Source organism: Thermobia domestica, chromosome 7 (genome assembly GCF_964235325.1).
Source record: "Thermobia domestica chromosome 7, izTheDome1.hap1.1, whole genome shotgun sequence".
In the NCBI taxonomy this organism is placed as follows: Eukaryota; Metazoa; Arthropoda; class Insecta; order Zygentoma; family Lepismatidae; genus Thermobia; species Thermobia domestica.
This window is the reverse complement of record NC_137460.1, coordinates 233,290,665-233,304,288: the sequence shown is the minus strand read 5'-3', so window position 1 is coordinate 233,304,288 and position 13,624 is coordinate 233,290,665. Positions and strand designations below refer to the sequence as shown.

General features: G+C 35.0%; 2 protein-coding genes across 4 annotated transcripts in view; one reads left to right on the top strand and one right to left on the bottom strand.

Annotated features, from left to right (window-relative positions):
• The window catches only part of LOC145690736 (ninjurin-2-like), a 125,253-nt gene extending 118,675 nt beyond the window's left edge, over positions 1–6,578 (top strand). For all 3 annotated transcript variants that reach the window (XM_081765919.1, XM_081765918.1, XM_081765917.1), the window contains exon 4: positions 3,834–6,578. In XM_081765919.1, the coding sequence (XP_081622045.1) occupies positions 3,834–4,040 (207 nt within the window). In that variant the 3' untranslated portion in view covers positions 4,041–6,578. The remainder of the gene's footprint in view (positions 1–3,833) is intronic.
• Positions 6,579–10,367: 3,789 nt separating this feature from the next.
• Positions 10,368–12,434, bottom strand: LOC145690735 (uncharacterized). The gene is made up of 2 exons (XM_081765916.1): positions 10,584–12,434; positions 10,368–10,442 (listed from the first exon to the last, which is right to left on the bottom strand). The coding sequence occupies exon 1, from the start codon at positions 12,311–12,313 to the stop codon at positions 10,742–10,744; it is 1,572 nt and encodes a 523-aa protein (XP_081622042.1). The 5' UTR covers positions 12,314–12,434; the 3' UTR covers positions 10,368–10,442; positions 10,584–10,741.
• Positions 12,435–13,624: the final 1,190 nt, after the last annotated feature.

The window sequence follows — 13,624 nt, the reverse complement described above, 5'->3', positions numbered from 1 at the left end:
GTCTTTTCCCAACTGTGACATGGTCGTTCACTCACATACCACTTGTAATTTGTGTTTTTCTGTGACATGATCTTTTACTCACATACTACTTATAATTTGTCTTTTCTACACTATAACATTCTCCTTCACACACAAAATACTTCTAATTTGTCTTTTGATAACGGTGACAAGCTCCTTTACTCACACACTATTTTATGTTTTATTTTATTTTATTTTTTTGACGGTGGCATTCTCTTCTACTCACATACTATTTGTGATGTGTGTTTTCCTGCGGCATACTCACATACTACTTGTAATTTGTCTTTTCCATACTATGACGTGCTCCTTTACTCCAATACTACTTCTAATTTGTCTTTTCCCAACTGTGACATGGTCGTTTACTCACATACCACTTGTAATTTGTGTTTTTCTGTGACATGATCCTTTACTCACATACTACTTTTAATATGTCTTTTCCACACTATAACGTGCTCCTTTACTCAAATAACCACTTGTAATTTGTGTTTTTGTGTGACATGGTCTTTTACTCACATACTACTTATAATTTGTCTTTTCTATATTATAACATTCTCCTTCACACACATAATACTTCTAATTTGTCTTTTGATAACGGTGACATGCTCCTTTACTCACACACTATTTTATGTTTTATTTTATTTTATTTTTTTTTGACGGTGGCATTCTCTTTTACTCACATACTATTTCTGATGTGTGTTTTCCTGCGACATACTCACATACTACTTGTAATTTGTCTTTTCCATACTATGACGTGCTCTTTTACTCCAATACTACTTCTAATTTGTCTTTTCCCAACTGTGACATGGTCGTTCACTCACATACCACTTGTAATTTGTGTTTTTCTGTGACATGATCTTTTACTCACATACTACTTATAATTTGTCTTTTCTACACTATAACATTCTCCTTCACACACATAATACTTCTAATTTGTCTTTTGATAACGGTGACATGCTCATTTACTCACACACTATTTTATGTTTTATTTTATTTTATTTTTTTTTTTGACGGTGGCATTCTCTTTTACTCACATACTATTTCTGATGTGTGTTTTCCTGCGACATACTAACATACTACTTGTAATTTGTCTTTTCCATACTATGACGTGCTCCTTTACTCCAATACTACTTCTAATTTGTCTTTTCCCAACTGTGACATGGTCGTTCACTCACATACCACTTGTAATTTGTGTTTTTGTGTGACATGGTCTTTTACTCACATACTACTTATAATTTGTCTTTTCTACACTATAACATTCTCCTTCACACACATAATACTTCTAATTTGTCTTTTGATAACGGTGACATGCTCATTTACTCACACACTATTTTATGTTTTATTTTATTTTATTTTTTTTTGACGGTGGCATTCTCTTTTACTCACATACTATTTCTGATGTGTGTTTTCCTGCGACATACTCACATACTACTTGTAATTTGTCTTTTCCATACTATGACGTGCTCTTTTACTCCAATACTACTTCTAATTTGTCTTTTCCCAACTGTGACATGGTCGTTCACTCACATACCACTTGTAATTTGTGTTTTTCTGTGACATGATCTTTTACTCACATACTACTTATAATTTGTCTTTTCTACACTATAACATTCTCCTTCACACACATAATACTTCTAATTTGTCTTTTGATAACGGTGACATGCTCATTTACTCACACACTATTTTATGTTTTATTTTATTTTATTTTTTTTTGACGGTGGCATTCTCTTTTACTCACATACTATTTCTGATGTGTGTTTTCCTGCGACATACTCACATACTACTTGTAATTTGTCTTTTCCATACTATGACGTGCTCTTTTACTCCAATACTACTTCTAATTTGTCTTTTCCCAACTGTGACATGGTCGTTCACTCACATACCACTTGTAATTTGTGTTTTTCTGTGACATGATCTTTTACTCACATACTACTTATAATTTGTGTTTTCTACACTATAACATTCTCCTTCACCCACATAATACTTATAATTTGTCTTCGCTAATGGTGACATGCTCCTTTAACCACACACTACTTATCTTTTTTTTTGACGGTGGCATTCTCTTTTACTCACATACTACTTGAAATGTGTCTTTTCCTGCGACATATTTCTACTCACATACTACTTGTAATTTGAGTTTTCCATACTATGACGTGCTCCCTTACCCAAATAATACTGGTAATTTATCTTCCGTTAATTGCGACATGCTCTTCTACTCACGTTCTACTTGTGAAGTGTCTTTTCCTGTGACATTCTCATTTACTCACTTAGGAGCTAAAACAGAAGTGAGTTGATCATGTTATGTAAACACTGAAGGTTCATTTAGAAAGGTTGTTCTCAACCGTATAGAACGTAGTTCGCCCTTAAGTGAATGGGATTGTCCTGAGAGTCCTCGCCATCTTAACCCAATCTACTCATGCACAAGGCTGAAACGTAAGACTTGGATGGTGCAGTGTGAAAACCAGAGAAAAAACTTAAAATCAGCCTTGAAGAACATACATATATTACACTTTTTCTCAAGAAAAATTCATTTTTTTTCATATTTTTAAACTTACTGTTGTTCTAACTTTTCAAGGAAAATGGACCAACTAGTCTTTCTTTGACCGACTATCTAAAGCTTTAATAACCGAATTGAATGTAGGTTGGATATCTTTTATCACTACAAAATTGATTTAAAACTCAAGATACAAATCTAGCAAAATTTGATGTTTTACTAAGTGGCTGATCAACACAAATGCAGAAGAAGCACTAACTTTAAGATTTTTTTTCATGTTCAGCATTTCATCAAAGAATATACAATTTTGTTCTATTGTAAAAAGTTCGATTAAAAATTATTTTGAACGTCCACTAAATAGTCTATCGCACCCAGTCGATAGTTCAACATCCCCTTTAGAAATGAGAACGGCTCTTGGGGGCGTTAACACCTACTTTGAAAACAACTGTTTAGAAAAAAAATATTTTTCTTTAATGTTTATATATATATATATATATATATATATATATATATATATATATATATATATATATATATATATATATATTATATAAAAGAGAACGCACAAATCCTTTGTTAGCTCATCACGCTAATACGGCTGAACCAATTTCTTTCATTTTTGGGGGGTTATTAGGATTTGGACCCTAGATGGTTTTTATCATATCACTTTAATTTTTAATTACCAGTGTCTTGAGATAATTGACCATTTAAGTGTCCATAACGTACAAATCCTTTGTTAGTTCATCATAGGTATAAAAATAAACGTATTTATATGCAACCCGCATGACCGTGTCACTCGGCGGGTTAACATAAATGACAGGCGCTATAATGTTAACATTTACTGCAATTTGAAAGCGAAAAAGTAAAAATTATCTAAGTAACAAAGTTTATTGCGTTCCGGGGTGACCGCAGCGAAGCGGGGTGAACGCTGCTAGTATATATATATATAGGAGTACATAAGAAGATGTAAACATCCAGATGTACTTCAGCAAAGGTAAACATTACTAGGGACGAGTGAGTAGGTATCTTCGGAAAGTAATCATCTGCTACCTGGAAAGTGGAAGATTTGAATTATATGTAATTCCAATTTCATCCGTAATGGCTAGATCTTTCGGCAGCGATAATCTTAATTTGAAGCACAATAATTGGAATTTAGGTATCAAATTGTAAAACTGCAATAAATCAAGAATTGCAATAGTCGAAGTATTCCTGTATACTGTATTCGGGGAGATATTTTGCTACGAACAAGTGTGAATATTTTTAGGATATAATTTATTTTGCAATATTTTGAGTGTATTCTGTATATTCTTATTTTCTTTTATAGGTAATTGTTGGTGTAGGCCTAATCCTGATGAGCAAGTACAACATAAAACGAGAACGCGACATGCCAAAGGCCAACAAAATCAACAATCTCGTTGTTATAGGAATATTCTTAGTCACTATCGTCAACGTGTTCATATCAGCATTTGGAATTGCTGATTCACAAACAGTGGAACCTCAAATGGCAGTGAAAGATGCCAAAGTAATATAACCGTTGTATGCAAATTTACAAACAGATCATCAAGGTTGACAAAACAATATGGGATCTGTTATTTAGATTAGGTTCTTCGCTTGGTAATATCCGCTTTGACGTCAAAGTTGATTAATTTAAACTGAGCTTCTTGCTAGTATTCGAACATAGACATTATTTTTAAATGGCATGTAATATAAGATTATTCGAACTAGACAGAAATGTTACGCCTCTTCCTTTGTGAAGATTTTTGGGCGAAAGCTCCACAGTCTTTTTGAATATCTAGATATATTTTAAACATGGTTTGTGATCATCTACCTGGTACCTTAAAAGGACACTTTTATTTTAGAATTTTCAGAGAGAGTACGTTTTAAAATTGACAGCCTTGCTAGAATGATGTATTATGGGCAATGTGGTAAGAAACGTAGGAAGCTCGAAGAAAAAATATTTTTCCAGAATTACAAGAATTTTAAGGAAAGATGAAACTTTTAAAATGAATAGGGTTACCATATCACATCTTTTTAGAAAAAGGGGACATTTTTAGATTTCTCTCTCTCTCTCTCTCTTACACACTCACACACATGCACCATACACACATTATATATTACTCGAAAATTTCTTAATGGTGTACCAAGAAAATATCATTTATACAATTAAACTTTTACAATTCTGATTACGGAAATTTTAATGTACTCTGTCCTATATCTATTATCTATTGTATACTTTTCAATTGCAATTTATATATGTAATATTTCATAATCTTACGTTTAAATATATTAAGGTTTTGTGTTTAGGTCAACTATTCCATATTAAAGTTACATTAAAATATCCGCTGTTATTTATTTGTGTAAATTTGTAAACAAAGCTGTCCATGATGAATATCATTATGGAAGCAAGTCCCAGCAACAATATGAAATGAAATCTGGTAAATTATTTTTATCTGCATCACTCAACTCAGATAACATTGAAGGTGAAGCAGTTGTTTGTCCCAGAAAAAGAGGACTTTTCCTATTTTCCACAAAAAAAAAAAAACATCCGTCCCATTTTTTAAGGCCCGAGAAAGTAGATGTATCCGGGTAAAAGAGAACATCTGGTATCCCTACAAATGATAATTTCTGTGAATTGATTTTTGGTATCATTGGCGAATTCCAAGGGATTATGATAATTTAATATTATCTGAAAATCAATGAATATTACCAAGCGAAGAAATGTAATCTAATAATATTAAGATAGCTGACCCTAAGAATCTCAAAATAAATATGTTTATACGATTGATTACGTAAATGTGTAAATTTATACTTGTAATAATCGTCAAGCTTTGTACCCTTAAGCCTGACTGTTCAGATCAAATAATGAAATGCCTTTGTGTTACAAATTGTACATATATAAGTGTGTAACACTCACAAGGCGAACGGTTAGTGCCTTATTGTCTACCTTTATACTGTAGGGTACAAAATTAACTTTTCCATGTTTTAATGGAAACACTAATGTAGGACCTAGTGATGTATTCAAATGTGTAATTGTAGATTGTACAATATCCAATATTTTATTAGCTACACTTGCACACATCAAAGGCGTTGAAGAATGACAAGAGTCACGAATTTCTATTAGTGATATCTATATACACCTATTACGTAAGTTTGAAACACGGTAAGGTAAATTATTAACACAATATGTCCTTGTTACTGTTATTAAATGTAATTATTTTATTATTTGCTCAAGAACAACACTTACAATATTGTAGCAATTAAAGATTACTATTCCAATAAAATACAGTGAAACGCGTATAGTCACCTCTACAACACGGTTAGAGTGTTTGAGCTGGTTGTATTGCTGTAAATTTTTCTTTAATTAGGTTCGTACTTAGTTGTTCCTGTAGCTCCAATATTTCTCCTTGTAACTAAAGGCAATCAATTTGCTTTCATTATATGAAAACGTGCCCGAGGAATTGTGATGTAGCGAATATCTCCAGTTAGTAATCGATAATTGGCAATGAAATAGAGATAATATGTATCTAATGACTATTTTAGTGAAAGGGACAATCAAATAAAACTACGGAAGCCACTTACATAAAAGAAATGTGCCTGCATGTTAATTGGCAACTAACTTTTCCCACTGTAACCTCTGTGACGGATATCTTTGTTGGCAAATTCCTGTTGCTGAGTGGTGCCACTATTACACCCTCTCTTGCACTTGGTTCGAGGATGATTGATCCTTCCAAAAATATGGAAATAGCACAAAGAGACCTTACAACTATAGGTTTGATGAGCTAAGACTTCTCAGAGTGACGGTCGCTTGGTAACTACCCCTCTTGTAAAGCGATCACAATTCTTGATCTTTATTTTGCCACAGTTATGCAAGGCACTGCAGATAGGCTATATCGATCGGCACTGTGAATTTTCATTTCACTCAGTATCATTCTATTGGCTTCGTCTAGTTTTATTTGACAGTCCCACATATGTGGTTGCTAACTAAATTTAAACGAGGTATCATTACTGTGAGTAACGTGGATTTTTTGTATTCGTGCATATAAGACCGTCAATAAACTGTAGAACACTAGTTGTCATCCCTTGTACCAAGTAAGACAAAAATTATAACGATCTTGCTAAGATACAGTACTTGAAAGTTTGTTAAAATAGAATAACTAAGTGTAGAAATATTGTAAGATACACTTCCAACAAACACCGCTACATTATTGTGACATTTTAGAATTATCTTAATACTTTGCATATGAAGCTTATGAAGAGAGAAACGGGATATAATGCTAACGAACATTGAAGGGGAATCGAGTTCGGAAATTTTGAATCAATGTTACCAATATGGAAAAGCTATTGAAATTTATTGTTAACGGAAGTTATGTTACTCATGTAATTCATTCATTTCTAAACGCAAAGTCTTGTAAGAATATACAGGAAAACGCATTTAATGCAATGAAATGTGAAATCACCTAACCATTATCACGAAGAATATTTAATATGTGTTAAAATACTTTTTCCGTATCCTTTATGTGTGCTAGGAGTTATTTTCGCCGGAACGAATTTCTACTAATGGATAATTTCTTTAAGTATATTCTATGGATAACATAAATAAAAATTTACTAATGAACACCTCAGACTGGATAAGTGAACGATTGGACACATAGCTTTGTATTAATGTTTCACTAAAAGTACAAGTCTGATAGTTTCAGTGTAGAACTTGTAAAGAAATACAATAGTAAATATAATAAAATTATTGGAAGTCCACAAAGGAAATTACAAAGAAGAACCCTGCACTTACAATTCATTTCTACCCTTTGTATTCTTTAGTTTCTATTTCATAATTAGTGATTAGCAGGGGCGTATTTACGATTTTGTTTCGCCGGGGTGGGGGCTTTGGTGACTTTAGTCCTGGAAATGTGAAAATTCTGCAAGATATTTCATTTACTTTATTATAGTAAATAAAATTTCGGGGCCTTAAGCTCGGAAGCTCCCCTAAATACGCCACTGGTGATTAGTAATAAGATTTATCAACCAGGGACTAATTTAAGGAGGATATGAGAACAATTGTCCTTTTAACAAATCGTATACTAATAAAAGCGTGAAATTTCTATGTGGATGGACAATTTTGCTCCTCCTCTGGCAAAATTTGAGACGCGACGATTCTATTGCAAACTTGTAATATAAAAGTACATGCTTTTATTTAAACAAGAAAGTTTAAATATGTAGTTATAATTCAGCTTATCTTTTTTTACAATTTCTGTGAGTCCCTGGGAATACACAAGACTAAATAACATCAGTGCTATGCACTGAATGCTAAAGTGATAGTAAGCTATGTTCAAAGGTTTGAATTCTGTATCCTCTTTTGATTCTCGTTTATTTGGTCGACAGTAGTAATGGCCTGACTTGGCCTCACTCTTAATAATCCAATTTTGGGTCTCCATGGACCATAATGAATGAATTAGGGATGCTTTGGCCGGGATTACGTCACCTATTGAAATTTTGCTTATGCTTATTCAGGGGCCATGAACGCTGGTACGAATGAATCAGAGGTACCTTGGTCCTGCTATGACGTCATTGAATTGGGAGTATTGGATCAGAGGTCATGATGATTCTTTAAAATTACTAAAAATATGGTCTTGATGATTCATTACGTTATGAAATAGTACAGGTTTACGAATGTTTTCGTTCCCTTTTATGGCATAAAATTTGGAGATTGTTATGCATGGACTAACACGGATGCAAATGAAATCTTTTAGTTTTACGTCCCACGCTTATGCCATTTAGGCTAAAGGAGATGGTGACGATAAGAAAGGAATGAAAGTGTGGGAGAAAATTGGAGCATAATGTTGCCCACCACAAAACTATTTTCGAGGTGTTTAAATCAGGGACCACATACAGCAGAGGTGAACGCTCTACCACTGAGCCACCGCACCTCTACTGGTATGAATGAATTAGAGGTAGTTGGTTCGATCTAATATGTTCGTTTGACGTCACTGAACAGGGATTTTTAGCTTGGAACTTATGATGGCTTGTTTCGTTTCCTTTTATGAGTATAAAATTTCCAAAACAAGGTTTGATTTCTTTCTTGATGACCTATTACATTATGAATTAGTAGACCTCAGTAATAGTATAAATTAGTATTAGTATTAATATGAAACTCGAAAACTTTGGAGTTCCTTTGTGGCTAACCGGTTAGCGTATGCGTCTTTAACGTGGGAGACCAGGGTTCGATTCCCGGCAGGAGCTCATGCGGTTCGGATTGTTATCCCTTTGATGAGATGGACTAACACTGGTGCAAATGAAATCTTTAGTTTACGTCCCACGATTAGGCTAAAGGTGACGATGAGAAAGGAATGAAAGTGTGGGAGGAAAACTGGAGCATAATGTTGCTTACCACAAAATTACTTTGAACCAGGGACCCCATACAGCAGAGGTGAACGCTCTACCACTGAGCCACCACCTTCCTTACTGGTGCGAATGAAGTAGAGGTATTTGGTTTAAGCTAATGTGTTTGTTTGACGTCGGGCAGACCCTATTTCACTTTTGGGACCCCCACACATGGACCATAGCGAATGAATTAGAGATGTTTTGCCCCGGGATTGCATTACCTATTGAAAGTTTTGCTTATGTTTACTCAGGGGGCAGGGATCACTCAGGACACATAAGATCACATTGATTTACATCAGGAGTTGGGGGAGGAAGGGAGGGGAGTATCGCACCTCGTACTCTTTGATGAGTATAAAATATTAAAATTTGGACGTTTTTTAACTTATCCTATTATCTTTCACGAGACATTTTCGTTGTATAATAGAGTACAATGATTTATTTTGGGAGTTGTCGTTCCCTTTGGAGCATTATTACGTTATATGGATGCATATTTAAAATGATTTCCTTAAATTTGATAAGCACTTTGTGATCTATTTTGTTCCGCTTTAGGAGTGAACATGGATACCTTGGAATCGTCCCGAGTTCGATTCTTGGAAATGTTGAGTTTAACGTCCCCTTGAAACGATGATGAAAAATGATAGGAGGAAACATGAACTTACTTCGTTGTGGATTGAAGCGCTGAGCCGCCGTACTCCATTCAGTGCGAACAGTTTCGCGTATGAAAAGAAGACGAGCAGATTATGTTACATTACACATTTCAGTGCGAGCAGTTTACACTAGGTTTATGTTTCATATAGAAAGATAGAAGATCTGTGTTGTCATCTTTTTTACTTCGTGTGCAACTTTGACCTTGAAGAAAACATTGCTGACTCAGTGCAAAGCATTGACGTATACACACAATCTTATTGTTTAGTTGGCTGTATTTGGAGATGAATCAGACATGTAAGGTTGTTGGTTCGAATCTAGTTGTGTTCGCTGTAACTCAGTGCCTGAGCGATACTTACCGAAATTTTCCAGTGTTGCCAACACTATCAGAATGAATCGATTCATTTAGTCGGAGCAGTTTCGTGACGAAAACTGATTTTTGTTTTGCACACAAAAATTTTTTCTGAAACAGAATTTTGTTTGTACATAAATTTTTTTTCTGAAACAGAATTTTGTTTGTACATAAAAATTTTTCTGAAACAGTTTTTGTTTTGTACACACAAAAAAATTTCTGAAACAGAATTTTGTTTTCGTACACAAAAATTTTTTTCTGAAAACATTTTTTTTTCGTACACAAAAATTTTCTGAATCAGTTTTTTTTTTCGTACACAAAAAATTTTCTGAAACAAAAATTTAGTTTGATTTTTTTTTCCGCAAAACATTGATTTATTTTACCGGTAAACTGATTCAGAAAAAGAAATTGAAATCGCAGTACAGCAAAAAGAATTTGATTTTAGGATGTGAAATAAAAAACACAGAATCATGTTTTTGTACATTTATTTTTAGCATGTGAAATAGAATACAGAATTTCTTTTTTCTTCAAAGGAAGACGTGTCCGTGACGGGTACAAATTCTGTAAAGAGAAAATAAAACATATGAATATACATGGTAATATTTATTTTGTTTCCTGTGAAAGAAGAAAAACAGATTATTAACATCGAACTAACTGATCAAGAGAGAGTGAGGTGAGAAAAGAAACGCAAATGTGACGTACCTGAATTCCTTTTTTTTTTTCTCCACGGGTTTCTGCAAGGTGATGTCATCTGAGTTTTGTTTCCGCTCGTGCATCGTTGAAGCATGTCCCGTGTTGCGTTGATTCTTTGCCCCGTCTTTGGGAAGTGATGTTGGTGGGATTAGGGAAAAATATGGCTGTTATTCTGTTCTGGCTTTTTTATACCCATAGGGCAATGTCTCGTATGTGTCTGGTATTAATCGGCGTTTTTTATAGTTGAAACTGTACTTCTTTTCTTCAGGTTTTGTGACAAGATGATGATCGTGGGTTCTGTAAATTTTGTGCGGCGTGCTAATGGAGATTTTTTCATTCGATTGATTTATGATCATTTGCTCCAGACTGTTAAAATTTAGCTTTTGACTTGCAGTATAATTGAGTGTGAATCCACGAATTTTGCATACATAACTGGTTGATTTCGTGTCGGGGTTGTAGATTTCCAAGGCGTACTGTTTTGGGCCACCAGACACGAATTTTTTAATGTATGCTTTTGGTCCAATTGATTCAAGTTCATTTGACATTGAACCAAGAAATACTTCTGGTTCTATTGTGGGCTGTGATGGTCGCTGCGTGAATATCACTGAATCTGTATCGAAATATAATACTCTTTCTTGCAGAAGTTCTAAATATTTGTAGAGTTCCAGACGAGCTTGACACGTTGTAAATGCTCCAAGGACAACATTAGCATTGTGATTTTGTACTGGAACATCATCTTCATACTGCCAATAAAGGTATAACATCGAATCGTTAACAGGTAAAATTTGGTTGACTTTTATGTCTGGAGCAGTTAATTTTTGATACAGTTCTTTGGGGTCGTTAATGATGGTCGTTTGGCTGAAATTGTCTCTTATAGCGAGTCGTCCCCAGAAGGCATTCAAACAGAGCTTTGCAAGACTACGACGTGCTGAATTTGTCATTATATTTGCTGCATCTAAAGTTATGCCTTCCCGTTGTTGTACCACTTGGATATACTGCTGCTTTTCTTCTTCGGTGACGCAATTGGCAGGCCAACCAGAAGCTTCCAGCTTAGATTTCAAAAATGTATTAATGTATTCGCTGAATAATCCGCCAGTCTTGGTTTCTGGATCATATACGGTGATGTCGTAATCCCAAATTTCGTAAATTTCAATGACTTGATACCCAAGTTCAATGGCTTTTTGAATTTCATAGGACACCCATGTTCCTGTTAGGCTTCGTGCACTGTCCGAATGTGTACATTCAGAATCTTGATTTAATGCTGTGGCACAGGCAGCACAAAGTGGAAACAACAACTTCTTATTTGAACGAAATGGCAGCACTGGATGAAACACATTTCTGCTAGGCAAGATCTTCAACTTGACCAATCCGTTGACAGTTTGAATGTCGGGCATTTCTGGATCTCCCTGTAGATATATTCGTGGATGCCCTATTGGATACCGTCCACATTTATTCACATAAGGATACAGGGAGACGATATCCAAGAATTTTATTTCTTCGCCTTCATTTTCATTTGCGACGTGGTACAATTTAATGGCATTAACACGGCCACCATAGAAGCTGTCTCTTGGATTTAATGGTGTCTTATTAGTATAAGGATGTGTGCTTAAAGAAGAGGCCAATGCTGGATTGGATTTTAACACTTGACGAAATTCACATTCCCACATTTCATGTATTTTATATCCCATGGATCGTAATAATTTCATTTTACGCTGTGTTCTCTCGTAGCGATAGTTCATTGTTTCTTCGGAGTTCTCATAAATGGGTTGATCACGGCCTGTAGGGACACATAGAGGACAGCCGTGGAATCTGCACCCTTCAAATTCATACACGTGTTCCTCTTTAGTGTCGGGATTTTTGTAGTAGCCGTCCAGATGAAAACCAGCAACATAAACTTCTTTGCCTTTGGCCGCATGTAGAATTGAATGACCCTCTTTTTCTTCCATGTAGGCAAGCCACTGCAAAGCAATCCGTGACTGATTGTTTCTGTGACGATATCCTCGTGCAGGAAGAATGCTAATAGTATTGGGTTTTAAGAAATTTCGTCGAAATACTAAATTGCACGCACTCGCCAAAGTGATAGCCTCCAGGAAAGGATTGACGTGAGTTTCTTGTTCAAAAGTGGTCATGAAAGATATACAAGCCATTCGAAGTACGTTGACGTCCTGGACACAATAGTTTACCAATTCTTCTTGGAAAATAAACGTATCGTTCTGGTGTTCGTTGTACCATGTCATGAATTTCTCTCGTTCATCCACTTTCATTTCATCTGCACCATAATAATGGATGTCCGGTAATTTTCCCACATACGTTTGATTTGCAGCAGTATTAAAAAAGTGTGGAAAATATCCTTTGGTCGCGGGTAAATGAAATGCCTTGGATAATTTACTTAAAGCCATTGGCATGAAATTTAAAGAGTCAATAAACGATAAGTGATTCACTTTCATGCTTAAAATTTTTGCTCCGTTCAAGATCAAAGTAGGTTTCAATTCATGTTCTTCCACTAAAGATTTAAGAATAAAATGACCATCATAGCCCTTACAGTTATGTGCCAAAGATACAATAAGTTTGATGTGGGGTCGTGGTTGACGTAAATACGCAAGAAAGGCATTGATCGGATCATCTTGAAAAACATGTTCTCGCTGTCCACAAACTTCACACGGATGATGTATATCTTCATCTTGAACACAGTTGTAACATACTTGTTGGGCCACCAGTAAATTGGGCTTATGAATGAACGTGTCTTCATCGAAGAAAGTATCCTGTGTGGCTTCGATATCATAGAAGACAATCATAGCCTTCTTGGCATGTAACACTGATGGAACTCCAGGTTTTAATTGAGTCGTATCAGGCTTCATGTAGCATTGGTGGGTAGACGTAACGTGTTTATGGCACACATTACAAAAATAATCAGTACAATCATGTTTTCTTTCCCCTGTATGGACAAACGAATAAATGCGTAGACATTTGGCACACTGTTTCACCATCTTGCATATTGGTTGGCCCTTATGGTATGGTACAGTCAGATGATTTGTATAGCATGTTTCACC